Raw genomic sequence first — 16197 nt, forward strand, 5'->3', positions numbered from 1 at the left:
GAAGTCTCCGTGTATTTCAAAAATCTTCCTGCCATTTCTAAAAATAAGACAGGAGTCAAAAGGTAAGTGTTGAATCCTTTCTCCAAAATCTTATCCTTTTAATATCCTAGAAATTATCTAGAATCACAGGAGTTCTCAAGTACATTGGAAAAAAGGAGAAAAGACAGGTAGGAATTTTTAAAGCAATACTTGCTTATTATTCTCAACTCCTCTCCCCTACCACTGTATCAATCTGAAATATACTGTAATAATGAAAAGATGTAGCAAAAATTATTTAGAATTTGGGAAGCTAGGTGGCGCAATAGATCCAGCATTGGGTTTGGAATCATCTTCAAGAGTTCAAATTCAGTTTCAGAAACTTAGTAGCTGTGTCTCTTGGAAAGTTACCTAATCCTGCTTACTTTAAATCATCTTTAAAATGAATTAAAGAAGAAAATTGCAAACCACTCCAGTATCTTTACCTAGAAAACCCCAAATGGGGTCAGGAAGGGTTGAATATGACTTTCAGTCAACTGAACATAACATAACAACTGAATTTCCAATAGAAATAGCATTATACATAGTGAGTGAGTCCTGGGTCATTTCAAGAAAGTTAATTTGATTCATAATGTACTTGAAAGCATATGGTATAATCACCTAATTATATCTTTCACTTATTACACTGTTTCTATAAAATACCCTGAATCTGAAATTCACACTTCACCAGGAAGAATCACTGATGAAAAGCTGGGAAAGAGATGTGGTTCTTGCCACAAAGGGATTCAATATATTTACTTATTTACTGAGCCTCTGGGCTCCAAATAATTCTTTACACTTGAATATCTGCAAAAGAGAAATAAGAAATAGCACCTCTCCAGATGTTCTGAAACAGAAAATACTGGGCTGCTCTGGGGGAATAAAAGATAAAGGAGGAGGTGGGTCATTGACTCTCTACTTTGACTCCTTATTGCCTGATGGCTATTTCATAAAATTGAGTATTCCAATAATCAGGAAACAAGTCTAAAGTCCTACTTGCTATAAAATCAAAGTGCTTCTACCCATTCTTATACATGATATAAAAAACTAAGAATCTAAGAGTAGAAAAGATGGAACCTTTAACCCAATGAGCAATGTCAAGAATTCATCTTAGATCTTTCAAACATCATTTCTTCCCTTGGCCAAAAACAAAAAAATTGAATTCAGAATACTAGATGGAAAAATCCAGAGTAGCTTTAATTATCTTGAAATTTATAATAAGTATCTTGATATGAATACTGAAATATAAATTATTTAAATGTCACAGAAGTAATCTTAATCTGTTGTGTTTCAAAATATCTAGAGGGATCTAGATGGCCCAGCGCACTGGATCTGGAGACAGGGAGACAAATCTGACCTCAGAGATACTCAACATCTGTGTGACCCTGAGCAAGTCACGTAACCACTCTGCTATAGTTTCCTGATCTGTAAAATGGAGATAACTGCACCTACCTCCCAGGGTTGTTATGAGGATAAAATGAAGTTATTTGTAAAGTCCTTTGTATACCTTGAAGTGCTAGCCATTTTTTCCTTAAAATTTTTTTAAAGACAATTAGGTATTGCAGTGAAGAGAGCACTGAATCTAGAGTTGGGAAAATATCAAATGCTAGATCTGTTAATTACTATTTATATGAATTTGGCAAGTCGTTTTCCTCCCTGGTTCTCAATTTCCTCTTATTTAAAAGGAAAAATGTTTTGTCTAGAATATCTTGAAGGTCCCTTCCTGCACTTTTGTCTACAATTCTATTGTGGCATTTTTCCTAAATATCATTTGAAGATGAAAGATACACAAAAATAAGACTAGGAAAGATAAAGTTGTGTAATGGGATAGCTCTAATTAGACCTATAAAATTCACCAGTTTATTATAAAGCATTTTGTCACCATTATCTCATTTGATCCTAACAATCCTGTTAAGTATGGCAACTAAGAGATAAGAAAATTGGTGATATCCCCCCCCCAAAAAAACCACGGGGAACTAGGAAGGGAATATAATTTGGGGTGATAGTTTAAAAATGAATTCAACTAATAATCTGAATAACTGAACTAGGAAACTAAAGAGACCTTGGTAGGAAGAAAAGAGAAATTAATCTAGTAAGATAAAAAGTTTAATAGCAATAAATATAAAGTTTTACACTTCATCTTTTCTTTAATCATAATTGATCACATTTATGCTTTGTTTTATTGTATTTACACAATAGTTTTCTATTTCCAACTGATTTTCACTAGAGTTTAAGAGATTTCATTAAGTTTTAACTTAATTTCATTATAGTTGATATATAAATTTTCTAAAGTTCACTGACCTTTATTGTCAGCTGCTATAAATCCCAGAATATTTTCATGACGTAACATTACAGTTTGATAAATCTCTGCCTCACGGAACCAAGAACGTTCTTCTCTTGAGGAAAATATTTTGACTGCAACTTCCTCTCCTCTCCATTTTCCTCTCCAGACTTCTCCAAATCGACCTTTCCCTATGCTTTCTTGTAATACGATAGTTCTTGCAATAGTTCTTTGAACAAGTAATGGCAACCCTTTAAAAAAAATTAGCATTGTTATTAAATATAACCAAACAACATTATTTCTTATTAACTTTATACGGTATATGAAGCACTGCAAAAAACTATGAAGGCTAATACAAATCCACATATCCTCATAAAGCTGCTCAATTGGACTATTACCTAAGATACACACATAAGCTAACTAATGAATAAAACAAGCATACTCCAAATACTATAATAGTTCAGAGAAAGAAAGTTGGAATGGTCAGAAGACTTCATGTAGAAGTTATAACTGAGTGGGACCTGGAAGGACAGAGAGTATCTAGAAGTATAAAGAAACTGAAGGAATTCAAGACAGAAGGAACTATTAGTCACAAAAATAATTGAGTGAGGAGATAATAAAGTAAACTAACTTCATCAGAAGGGGGGAGGGGTATAGTTCTAGAAAGACAAACTAGAGTCACATGAAAATGACTATATGTCAGGCTGTGGAGTTTGGACTCAGAACAAGTCAGTCAGCACCATAGCTAGGCACTGTGGGAAATACTGAGGATATGAAGAAAGACAAAAACAATCTCCTACATATGAAGACATATACAACGTAAAATAGAAGTAATTTCAAAGAGGGAAAGCACTACCATTCAGGGAGTTCAGGTTTCTTTAAGGTTAAAATGAGTTTTAGTAAAAATTTTAAAAGCTTTAAAAAATATCTAGCATCATACAGATCTGAAAAGAATGTGGTATGCATTTTACTATTTGTCACGTTAATAACAAAAAACTGCTTATTTTGTTAGGGGGGCAAATTTAAATTAAACTAGCCTCAGGTTAAAATGTGTATGAAATTCCAAATATATATTCAAATATAGCATTATATTAGGCTATTTTATTTACTCTCTGCCCTCTAAGAACTTCTACTCATAAAAGGATGCAAATGCATGCAAATATAAAACATTATATTAAATCCTACCATTTACCCCAGGGGAAAAAAGTAAATTATGCTTTTTTCACATTTCTCAAGGCTAACTGTCCATTTATTTAATTAAAGGTTGTTTGCTTCCAAGTTCAACTACTCCAATAATTAACTAAGTAACAAATCCTTACTACCCTATCTTGGCTGAAGACCATCTTCAGGGAGTAAATGAAACCACATTTGTAAGCTTAGATCCCTGGATGTGAAATGTGAAAACATTTTGAAAATATAAATGTAACAAATATCAACATAATTCACTAACTTAATTGTTCTTCCTTGTGAACAATGATCAGTGTTCTGATTGGTAACGTTTAATCGTTTGGTGATGACAGACATTCATGTTTAAAATTAGTCCATTTGGGGGAGGAGAGAAAAAGATAAGTCTCATGTCCACCAAGGAAGGCTGCTTTTGCTGATGGATAGTTCGTTAAACAATTGTGAAGATATAGCTAAAATACAAATCCTAGATAATTTAATTTTGTTATCTTTCCATTAAAAAAAAGCCATCCTGAATTATGCTTATTTTTATAAGACTTTACTTAGCAAATAAGAGGAAGGTGATACTAACCTTGAGAATTTACTACCAAAAAAAAAAATAAGCCACAAACTAAAAATCAAACCCTTTTTCTCCATTTCTATAAAAGTACAACTAAAATATGGAAGAATTAATCTAATTTTATCCTTAATACTTTTGTGATAAAAGAAAGCAAAGTGTCAAATTATATATTTAAAACTCTGTGAAACTATATACCTAAGAAGGAACAATATTTATACAGGAAGTGCATCACTTTTTGCAATGTATTCTTGAAGCATAACATGAAAGGAAAATATCTGTAAACTTATTTTTCCATTGTTTTACATTATAGATTCAGTGATTATTTATCCCTAATTTTAAATAATCAGATACTTTTTTAGTTTTAAGTTTCTATGCTTCCTGATCTCCTTATTGAAGTAGGTAAAAATTAAGCATTAAACACCAATGTATTAGAGAACCAAATAGTTTAAAAGAACACTGCGGGAAATCCTTTTAAAAAATTCAAAGTATTGTTATTATATAAAAATAACCATACCTTAATTCTGTGTTGATGAAGACATGGCACACGTGCATAGCCGGCACTTGGGGGAACTTTTCTGTTCCCCTTCTTACCAAGGCCGAGGTCACTTTTTGATTGCCCCACCCCTCTGTCTAGCCATGCAAAGCAAGCATTTCTCCCTCAGTGTCTCTGGTAAGTTAAAGGTTTGCCAATTCTGCCCTAATTTATCTCTTAAGTTTGCTTGTGTATCTACTCAAATTTTCTTGAAGTTCACAATACATATGCCTGTGCTCAGTCAGTGCTAATAACAAAAGTTCACAAAATTTCCCTCTTACACAGTCAAATTCCCTTTTAAGTATATTCTAGCTGTTCCATCACTAATGAAACCTAGGTAAGCATACAAAACTAAGAATAATGGATTTTAATTTACAATACTTCTATTCTTCTGCTTAGCCCTTGTGTATTTTGAGAAATGATTGTAAAAACCCCAAAACAGAAATGGCTTGAGCAGCTATACTGGGGAATGATGATAGAAATTATAAATGATCTGAATGAAAGATATTCAAACAGTATGAGATTATGCCTATGCACAAAATATATTTCCAATTCTTCAAAAATTAAAATATTGCACTTTAAAATCTATTTAAACTCAAATCTGTACATGTCTGGCTGAAAACAAGCCTGTATAAAAAGTATGTGACTACCTACTCCTCTCTGCTACTAAACTATATTTCAAATTGAACTATAAAAGTATTACATCTTGAGGAGTTTTAATTAGGCTCTTCCTCAAACCAATCAATAAACATTTATTAGGCACCTTCCATGTGCCAAGAATTGGGTGAATCACAGTTTATTGTGTATGATTACAGTTTGCTAAATCTCTGAAAGTTCTTATTAAGTTCTTGTAGATATAGTCTTCATTACTTAATTATACAAACCTTTAAGGCATAGTTTTTCTAATTCAAATCAATATATCTATTAGTACATATAGCCCCAAATGAAGTTGTTTGGGTGTATAACTGGGACACAGATTTTGTAAAGTTAAGATTCTATAAAGCAAGCCTTTAGGTAACATATATTACATCATAAATGAAATAAAGGCAAATTGCTTTATCTCTGCTAGTATCATTACTCTCCCATAAATTTTTTCTTTGAAGCCTAATTATATATTATAAGAGTAACCTGGTTCTTAAAAGGATATCACAGTGAAGCATAAATCCTTGCAAGCCTACCATGATGAAATGGCTTAGTATAGAGGTCTTTCTGTACTGACATCTGAGGACCAAGTTAGGTAAGATTAGAGAAAGTCATCTTCAGAAGGCCGGTTCATTAGGCAATGAATTTTGTTTGGCTAGAATAATTCTTGAGACTGCCTAAGTGATTGCAATATACCTCATGGGAAGGTACTTACCTACACTAATAAAATTGTGATCTAAAATGGCTATAACAATGGCATTTATCACTTTAGATTTTAAAGATAAAGGAATTTATTTTATCTTCTTAGAGGGACACATTTCTCTCTGGTAGAAAGCATCTCAAATTAGTTTTTTTTATTGTTTTGATTCATTTTATAGCCTTTTCAAAAAACAATCTATGAAATTAATTTTATATTTGGTTAACTCCTTATAGTTAAAAAAAACTTTTTTAAAAAGTATGCTTTACCTTCAAAAAAAAATTTGGAGATATTAAAATTACTTACTACCATTAGTTACTAAGATACAAAAACTGAAAACCAGAGAGCCTAATTCCTCCTAATTCACATGAGTTAGCAGAAAAGTATACTTATAATCTTCTTTCTGACTCTTAGCCTAGTGTTATTTTTGTCGCATAATGGATGAGCTAAACTTAATAAATAGCCTTTAATCCAAAATTCCAGATCTAAAATATTATTCTACAATAAGCTGCATCTTTTCACACAAAATCCCCTAGGACCCAGTCTATAAGATAAAGATAGGGAATAATAAAATAATGCTATGATTTTAACTGTAACAAATTAATGTACCCATGAGGATCAAATCTGACATAGCTCTTCATTAGCTCCTTGCTTTAATCAATTGTACTAAAAGGTTTGGGTGACAGACAACAATAATTAAGGATAATATAAATTTAAAATTACTTAAATCTCCTAATCAAAAACCTAAATGCAATACCTGACCCAGATCCAGATGTTGTCATGTCATAAATTAGGTCCTTTAATGTTGTACCCTCTGAAATAAAAGGACGATCCAAAGAGGGATCTTCTTCATTTGGAACACGATGATGTATAACAGTACGATTGTGGCAAATATAGATCATCAACATCAATGAAATACAGACAAGGCAGACAGGTCCAGCAATAACAGCTGCCAATTCCACAGGGCCAAGATTAGGAGATGGTTTCACTGGGGTACCTAAATGGGGGAGAAGGGATGGTAAAAAATTTTTAGGCAGTAAGAGTACGTTAATTTCAAATAAGCTCACTGTCACATATTTATCTGCCACTATTACATTTCTCATGCAACAAAAAAATTTCTGGGTTAAATTATATTGATCTATCATGCATTTGTAACCATGGGCATTTCATGGGGGAGTCAGTCTAGCCTCATATTTATTTGTATAGCTATAGATAAGACACTGGGATCTAGTAAACAGACAAAAATACAACAAAAGATATTATTAGGAAAATCCTGACGACTGCTGCTGCATGGCCAACAGCTCTACTTACTTCTTTATAGTAATGTCATAGAAAGCAGAAAGATGTCTTAACTATGCTGTTCAAGATCCGAACTTTAGGCAAGAGTGCTTCATTTGATCTACAGTATTAGTAAAGTTGCTACCTAACTATAGTTCACCCTATTCTTAATAAAATTCTTGTACTGTGGTCTAATCTTGAATTAGAACAGTTTTATTTAATTCACTTGCAATATTAATAAATACAAAGATATATGCATATACAGAATGTTAGTTCTTAGACATTATCTAGTCTGACATGCTCATGCTACAGATGAGGAAATTAAGATCCAAAGAATTAAACCTATCAGTTACAGGTTTTATTTCTAAGGAAATGATATCTTTAAGGAGGAGGAGAGATATTCATCAATTAAATCAGAATTCTTGATCTTAATCATCTATCTTTCCTATCTGGTGGGCTCCATACCTTTAAGGAACGACATACAACATTCAAGATTTTCTCTCTGTTTAGCTATTCAACTATTCTTATATTAGTTTTAGCCCAACCAATGTTTCTTAATATATTCTATTTAATACTTTTACAAGTGTATGTGTTCTGAGGCTTCCCCCTCAAGTTGGAGAGGGCAAAAAAGGAAGAAGACATGGAGAATTCTTCCCAGATATCCACCTAAGGAACCCAAGGCAGTCATCTCATTTCTCACCTTGCTTCAAAGACATTTTAAAATTTCTAATACAGTAATTGATCAGTACAACCCACATAAGACAAATGTTCATGGGGGAAAAGAGGAAAGGGTGGTTCTCAATGATTTTAAGATTCTGAAAGTGTCCTGAGACTAAAAAGTTTGGGAACTGCTAATGTAGAAGATTCCTTTGCATGTTTAAATTGCATGAGTCTAAACAAGGGAAAAAATAACAAACTTACCTGTTGGGAATTCTATTTTATTGCAGTGATCTTTGGCACAACAGAAAGGTGACATCAAAAACCCATCTTTTAAAGAGGGGGCACATATAAATGGCCTATCTCGAGGAACTAAATCAGCTTCTGGTATACACATGCTATTGTATACAACTTTATCTGCACTTTGCGTTGCAGCAACAAAGCAAAGTCCATCTGTCACACATGTGTAATTTTCTTTAATACAGAGGTGGCAGAAACACTGCAAACCTAGAAAGAAAAATGCAGTATTAGAAATAAAAGCTTTTTATTGAGAAAAATTGTAAGTGACCCTATACTTACATAAATACCACCAATATTAAACTAACCAGTCAAACCTATCAAGATACTTTATTTGAGTCTCCAATTACTTTTGGCTGATGAGAAATTTGCCTGTATCTAAACCCAAATTCTTTTTTTTTTAATGTATAAAGAAAGCATGTACTGAGTAAGGAGTGAGATATACTATATTAAGGTAATAAAAGAGAGAAGCTGAAATTCACTGTCCATTGTCTCTTTTGCCTGTCTGTCACTCCCTAGTTAACAAAAGCACAAAGACAATATTTATGCCTGATCCTCCTATTCTCCCCCTATTTACATAGTACCTACTACCTGCAGGACACTGTGCTAAGTGCTTTACAAATATCTCATTTGACCCTCACAACATCCCTGTGATGTAGGTGCTATTCTTAACCACCTTTTATGATATGTGAGGATCTTCAGATGAAGAAACTGAAGCAAGCAGATGAAAAGAACCTGCCCAAGTAAGTCATATGTAGGATTAGAACTCAGGTCTTCCCAACTCCAAGTCCAAAGCTCTTACCTACTATACCACTTAGGTATCTCAAATCTATACAAGCAAAACAAACTTCCTGACTTCTAAAGTGATGATTAAAAGGTAACAAAAAGGAAAAGAAGAAAACTAGAATCTAAGAAAGTGCTCAACCACTGAGGAATGGCTGGACAAACTGACATATACATAATAAGAAATTATGAAAGAGAACTTCAGAGCTAAGTAAGGAATCCAGGAGAATAAATTATACAAGGACAACAATATAAAGAAAAACAACTTTGAAGGAAATAAGAATGCTGAACTTCAGCTGCAGATTGTTCATCCCAAGCTAAAATCCTAGCCTTCTTTTGACATTCTATTCTCCCAATAAAGCTATCCAAAAAAACTTTTGTTGCCTAGCTTCCTTCATTAGCTTCAGTTCAGTCTTAGAATCAGCTTGTCTGACACTTTTTACAGGATTCTACTTTTCTTGCTCATTGAATGATTCAGCACCTTCCATCCTTTCTGGGCTGACTGACTTCCCCTTGGCAATGTCCTTTGAAGAACTCTTAACTATATCTCCCCAAGGCCTTTAAAATCTTCTTTCCTAAAATCTAGAGGGCATGTTAGACTAGGCCCAAGTTTCTTCTCTTTCTGTATCACTAAATCACTTCCCCAAAGGGTTCTTACTATATCCACCTAATAAACAATTCCTCCCTGTTAGTGAGAAGAAGATCAAGAATAGAACTTCCCTTTATTGGTTCCTTTTAAAGATAAAGTTATCACTAAGACAGATTATTAAGTTTACATTTTACATTTATATTTTACAATTCAAACAAACAACAAGCATTTATTAAGAACATACATGGATTGTACTAGGCTTTGGGGGTAAAACCACAACACAATTCTTGTAAAGAAGCTTACACTCTACTGAGGGGATACAACATATTCAACCCCTAAGACAAGCCATATATACAAAATGATTGGGGTTGGGGAGGAAAGGCAAGATAAACAGTTATGAATGCAGAAATTAGAACAGGATTACCAAAGGAGATAGCACCGGAGTTGAGCCTTAATCTTTAAAGGAGCAGGGGGATCCAAGAGACAATCATTTTGCCTCAGACTGGAAAAACTTAGGGGAAATGACAAATATGGGAGGGACTAAGGGAAAATAGGCACATTAATATATTTGTTGGTAGAATTGTGGATTAGTCCTGTCATTATGGAAAGCAATTTAGAAATATGCCAAAAATTTACTAAAATTGCAGATGTCCTTTAACATAGCAATACTAATAATGCCTATACTAAGAGATCAAAAAAGGGGAAATGACTCAAAAAACTTTTTAGCAGCTCCTTTTATTATGGCAAAGAAGTCCCTAAGGGAGTGCCCATCAATTGGGAAATAGTTGAAGAAAATATTACATGAATATTTAATTCATTGTTTGAATGAACATCATTGCTTCATAAAAATGATGAAAGGAATAATTTCAGAGAAGCTTGGGAAGACGTGGACTGATGTAGAGTCAACAGAAGCATGAGAATTATTTATACTATAACAACAACATTAACTAAATTAATTTTGAAAAGACTTAATTCCAACTAACTCCAGAAGGAATGCTAACAAATGATGAAGGAAACCCCTGACAGATGTAATGTTACTCAAGATGCAGAATGAGAAATGTATTTTTTACATGCCAGGTGGGAATTTGCTTTGCTTGACTATAAATATTTCTTACAAAGGTTTTCAACATTGATTACTGGGAGAACAGTGTGCCCTCAATTGAAATGAGGAAAGTAGAAGGAGTGGGTTGGGGGAAAAGGTGAACTGAAGAATTTATTTTGGACCTGAAGAGTTTAAGATGACTATGAGAACATTTAAATGAGAGATGTCCATCCTATCAGAAGAGGGATAACTAGATAAGCAGATTTGAGTATTATGTGCATAAAAGTGATAGTTGAATCCCTGGGAGCCAAAGAAGTAAAAAGTAATATACAGTCAGTTCATGCCCTCAAAGAGCTCACAATCCAATGAAGGAGATAATATACAAACAATTATATTCAATATATTTTTCATTATATTATATTCAATTCAATTATATTCAATATATATTTCAAAATGGAAATAAAGGGAAAGTATTAGAATTACTACAGAGATTGGGAAAAGCTTTCAGTAGATAAAGGGGATTTTAGCTGGCACTTGAAAGGAAGGAGAAAATTCTAGGAAGGACAAAGAAAATGCCCAGGTAGAAAAGTAAAGGCCCCAGGGAAAAGTCCTAGAATACACAAAGACAAGAAGAAGACAGAGATAATAATCCTAGAAAGGAAACAAAGAGGAATTGGTAATCACCTCACAACAATCCTATAATAATACAGTTGTGTTCCTGTATCCCCTGATTCTGGTATCTGGATTCAATTACCTATAGTTAACAGGAAAAAAATTTGGAAAACTCTAGATAATAAAAAAATTAAAATAAACAGTTCATAAATTTTAAATTGCCCAAGAGAAACAGGCTATAATATGAAGTCCGCCACCCAGTATGACTTGTCTTCTTTTGTATTGATACTCATGCAACCATGGGAAACTTTCCTCTAGTCTGCCTCTAGTGTTCTTGCTGAAGGCATTTGCTATAGTGTTACTGCAGTGCCTTTGTTTAAGAAAGTCCTAATTTAGAATAATAATGACCCCAAAAGTGCAAGAGTAGTGGTGCTGGTAGTGCACAAATCTGCTGAATAATCCACTGATTCTGTTATGGATGGTATCAGCAGGCATTCTCGTATCTGAGGTTTCAGCCATACATATATTACCCATTCTGCACATGTAAAAACTTGAGTAAAGTTTGAGTCACACAATCAAGTGTTAGCCACAACTCAAACCTAGATCCTTTGGTTTTATGTTATTTTCCACTACACCAAAGTGTTCTGCATACTGGGACAAATTGGAGAGGATCCTGATTTCACAATGTATTGAGTGAAAAGTCCAATTTAATCCATTTCTCTACTGATCCCATCAATGAAGTGCCCCCTCCCAAAAAAAACTCTAAAGGTGGGGGCAGGTAGGTGCTCAGTGGATTGAAAGCCAGGCCTTAGAGATGGGAGGTCCCAGGTTCAAATATGACCCAGAGACACTTCCTAGCTGTGTGACTCTGGGCACTTAACCTCAACTGTTACTTACCACTCTTCTACCTTGAAACCAATACAGAGTACTTTTTCTAAGACAAAAGGTCAGGGTTTAAAAATAAAATCAAAGGTCCAAAACTACTTCAGAACCTATCACAATGCCTTCAAAGAGGCTGTGAATAATTATCCTTTTAAAAAAAATAGAATCATTTTTATTCAGAAGAACTAAAGAAACTTGGATGGTGGTAGTAGTAGCCCTTTTTCATTTTACTGTTTTGCTGAAGATTATGCCTTCATAAATGCAAGTTAAAAGAAGGATAGAAAGAAGGCAAGAGAGCAAAAAGAAAAAAAGGTCTCAGTAGGTTTTAAAATAAATGCATTAATGTTAAGTTGTTCAAGCATTAATTTCACCAGGACTTTGGGAATAAGAGATACTAATTCCAATTGGGCCTCAGAAGAAATTTTTAATGGTCCTCGAAAGATACATTTGCAGGCAATATCTATTGTCAATATTGTCCTTCGAGAACTTTGACCATCCTGGCATTAAGAGGCTCATAAATCATGAGTGAGGAGGAAAAGAATTTAAGAAGTGATAGGAAACTAAACAGATTTATACATTAAACATATTGTAATAACAAACAACTTTGGGAGACTTAAGAACTCTCTCCATAAAAAGCAAAATGATGAACCACAATTCCAGAACTCATAACGTCACCCATTTCCTGATAAAAGCAACAGGCTTAAGTGTTTACTGACTTTTTTGTTTTAGAGTTTTTCTTAATATGGCCATGTAAGCAATTTATTTTGCTTGATTATACATTGTTGTGTACACGAGTTTTATTTTCTTTTCTTCCTCCCAATGGCACTCAGGAAGATTTAATAGTAAAAAAAATATAATTTAAAAAGATCATGAAGGGGGTCCAATTCCACCTAAACATTCCTATTTATGTTCCCATGAAACCCCACAACAAAATTTAAAAAACCATAACTAGGAGAGAGACAACTTTTAAAGGTTTGTCAAGCAAATGTTGGTAGGGATAAGGGAAAACTGAGAAACAAATACACTGTTGGTGGAGTTGTGAATTGCTTCAAACATTCTGGAGAGCAATTCAGAACTATGTCCAAAGGGCAATAAAACAATGCATACCCTATGACTCAGCAATGCCAATACTAAGTTTGTCTCCTAAAGAGTTACAAAAGAGAAAGAAAAAGGATCTATTATATACAAAAAAATTCACGGCAGCTCTTTTGTGGTGGCAAAATACTGGAAATTGAGGGGATGCTCATCAATTGGAGAGCGGTTGAACAAGTTGTGGTAATATGACTGTGATGAAATACTATTATGTTATAAAAAATGAGTATAATATACTCAGAAAAACCTGGACTTAAAAGAACTGATGCAAAGCGAAATGAGCAAAACCAAGAGACCACTATAGATAATGATAATATAGATAATATTGATCAACTGTAAATGTCTTAGCTATTCTCAGCAATACAATGATCCAAGACTACCCAAAGGACTTATATGACAAATGCTATCCATCTCCAGAGAAAAAGATTGATGGAATCTGAAGGCAGATAAAAGAATACTTTTTAAAATTTTACATTTTTCTTGCCTTTTTTTGGTTCGTTTTTGGCCTCTTTTCTTTCATGAAATGACTAATATGGAAATGTTCTGCATGACTGCAGATAATCTAATCTCTATAATACTGCTTGTGTCTCAGGGAGAAGGAAAAAGAAAGGAGTACAATATTTGGAACTCAAAATTTCAAAAAAAAAAGGATAAAAAATGTTAAGATGTAATTGGGGGGAGAAAAAAAATTTTAAGTTTGTTACAGTTTAAGAATTTCAGAACCAACACCAAAACATAGCCTTTTATCACAAAAGGCTGACTTTTCAGTAGACTACTAGAGATCAAATATGATAACATATAAAATACTTTGCAGACTTTAAAACACTTTTTAAATGTTAGTAACTATAGATCACATAACAGATTTTATAAAGTTCACAAACCACTTAGCCAAGAATTCTTTACTAAGAAAAGCAGGAAGGGAGACACTTGATTAAGATTAAAAGGGAAGTTGGGTATCTAATAAGGGATTTTGGCTACTGTAAAAAAGTAAAATTAAGGGAGAGCAGACTGAATGGTTTCCCTTCCAAAAGAGAATGGTAGCAGACAGCTAAGGAGCACAGTAGAGATAGAGCACCAGATTTGGAATTAGGAGGACCTGGGTTCAAGTCTGCCCCAGACAATTCCTACCTATATGACCCTGGGCAAGTCACTTAACTCCAATTGCCTACCCCTTGTCACTGTTCTGTCTTATAATTGATACTAAGACAGAAGGTAAAGTGTTTTTTTTAAAGGGTAATGGAAAGTTAATATTCCACAAGTCATGCCAAGTTTTGAAAGATTTCCATTACTGGAATAAAGTCAAAAGACTAGGTTTTTTTAGAGGATTTTACATAGGAAACTCTCTACCTACCCATTTTTATAATCAGAAGCTTTGTTACAAAGGGACTAGTAGTCATAGGATTTTTTCCTGGGTGATTAGCTAAATTTGCTAGGCTACTGGATCCAGAACCAGAAAGGATAATTTTCTTTCCAACTAATAAGGCTGCTTCTCTGCCTTTTTTGCTGGTTCATTTTTTTTCTTTTATCTTAAATGAAGGTATTCTCCCAAGGTCCTCTCTTAGGTCTTCTAGGTATATTTTCTACATATTCAATTATCACCTATAATGCAGAATGATTTGCCATTCCCTCCAAAGAAAAAAGTTCCCCTACCCACAAATGTTTCTCTCTCCTGAGCTTCAGTCCTACATCACTATTAGTCATTTCCATCCAGATGCCCCATCTCATATTCAGAATGTCCAGAACAGAACTCATCTATCTTCTCAACACCTATCCCTTCTTCTTAATTTGTGTGTTTCAATTGAAGACACCACCATTATTCTAGTCACTTATATTCACAACCTAGGAATCTTCCAACTCTCTATCCTATATCCAATCAAGTTCTACTTCCAGAACATTTCTTGCAAACTCACAGGAAAGTCAATTTGGTTCAACTTCTCATCACCTCTGCTGACCTATTGTAATAACTTTTTTTTAATTTTATTTTTTAGAAAAAAATTTTCCATGGTTACATGATTCATGTTCTTACTTTCCCTCCACCCCCTATAGCCAACACACATTTCCACTGGTTTCTTCATGTGTCATTGATCAAGACCTATTTCCATATTATTTATAGTTGCACTAGAGTGGTCTTTTCGAGTCTACATCCCCAATCATGTCCGCCACAATCCATGTGTTCAAGCAGTTGTTTTCTTCTGTGTTTCTACTCCTGCAGTTCTTCCTCTGAATGTGGGTAACGTTCTTTTCCATAAATCCCTCAGAATTGTCCTGGGTCATTGCATTGCTGCTAGTACATTAGTCCATGTAATAGTTTTCTAATTGGTCTCTTGTGTTTTCAATCTCTTCCTCTAAGTCATTCTCCATAGCTGACAAGCTGATATTTCTAAATCCAGGTGTGACTGCTGTGAAGGGTTAAAAATTTTTGAGGTAGTTTGAACAAAAGTCAGGAGAGCAGTTTCTTAAACACAAAACACTTAGTTTATTTTGAGGAAAGTTCAGATAGGAAATAGAAAAGAGGAAAGTGAGAGAACTCTTATACCTACACCTAAGATCCTAATCCTAATTAAAATTTTCTAAAAAACCCTAAATCTAACAGCCTTCAAGGGCAGTGTCTTCTGCCAGGCCAGGCCCGGCCTACTTACCTACTGTGTCTAAGAATATACCCACTATCTAGCTACCTAAGTTAATCAATAAGCATTAATCACCTTCTACTTCCTTAAATCTAATTCTCTTTACGGACTGTCAGTTATTTTTCCAACTGCTAGTTTATCTCAGAGACACAGACAGATACTCCTGCTCTCCAGGGAACCCAGAGACAAAAGCCTTTCTGCCTGCAACTTGCCTCCCAACCCTCAGCCACACCCTCTTAACTGTCATCAACTGACAGCCTGCACAGAAGGGGGGCTCCTACTCAGAAATCTTTTTGCTCCCTTGCCTCTTAAAGAGAAAAAGGGAGACATTAAGAAACCTCTCTTAACACCTTGTCACTTCTCCTGGCTCAAATCACTCCTGTTGTCTCTAGGAGAAAATGCAAATCCCTAACTGTATTTGACATGT

General features: G+C 34.1%; 1 protein-coding gene across 1 annotated transcript in view; it reads right to left on the bottom strand.

Annotated features, from left to right (window-relative positions):
- Positions 1-16197, bottom strand: part of TGFBR1 (transforming growth factor beta receptor 1) — a 65708-nt gene that overhangs the window by 25906 nt on the left and 23605 nt on the right. Inside the window, exons 2-4 of the mRNA XM_044657226.1 lie at positions 8111-8353; positions 6669-6908; positions 2317-2547 (exon numbers count right to left, since the gene is read on the bottom strand). Coding sequence (XP_044513161.1) covers positions 2317-2547; positions 6669-6908; positions 8111-8353 — 714 coding nt within the window. The remainder of the gene's footprint in view (positions 1-2316; positions 2548-6668; positions 6909-8110; positions 8354-16197) is intronic.

The sequence above is a fragment of the Gracilinanus agilis genome, chromosome 1 (assembly GCF_016433145.1).
Source record: "Gracilinanus agilis isolate LMUSP501 chromosome 1, AgileGrace, whole genome shotgun sequence".
NCBI classification, from domain to species: Eukaryota; Metazoa; Chordata; class Mammalia; order Didelphimorphia; family Didelphidae; genus Gracilinanus; species Gracilinanus agilis.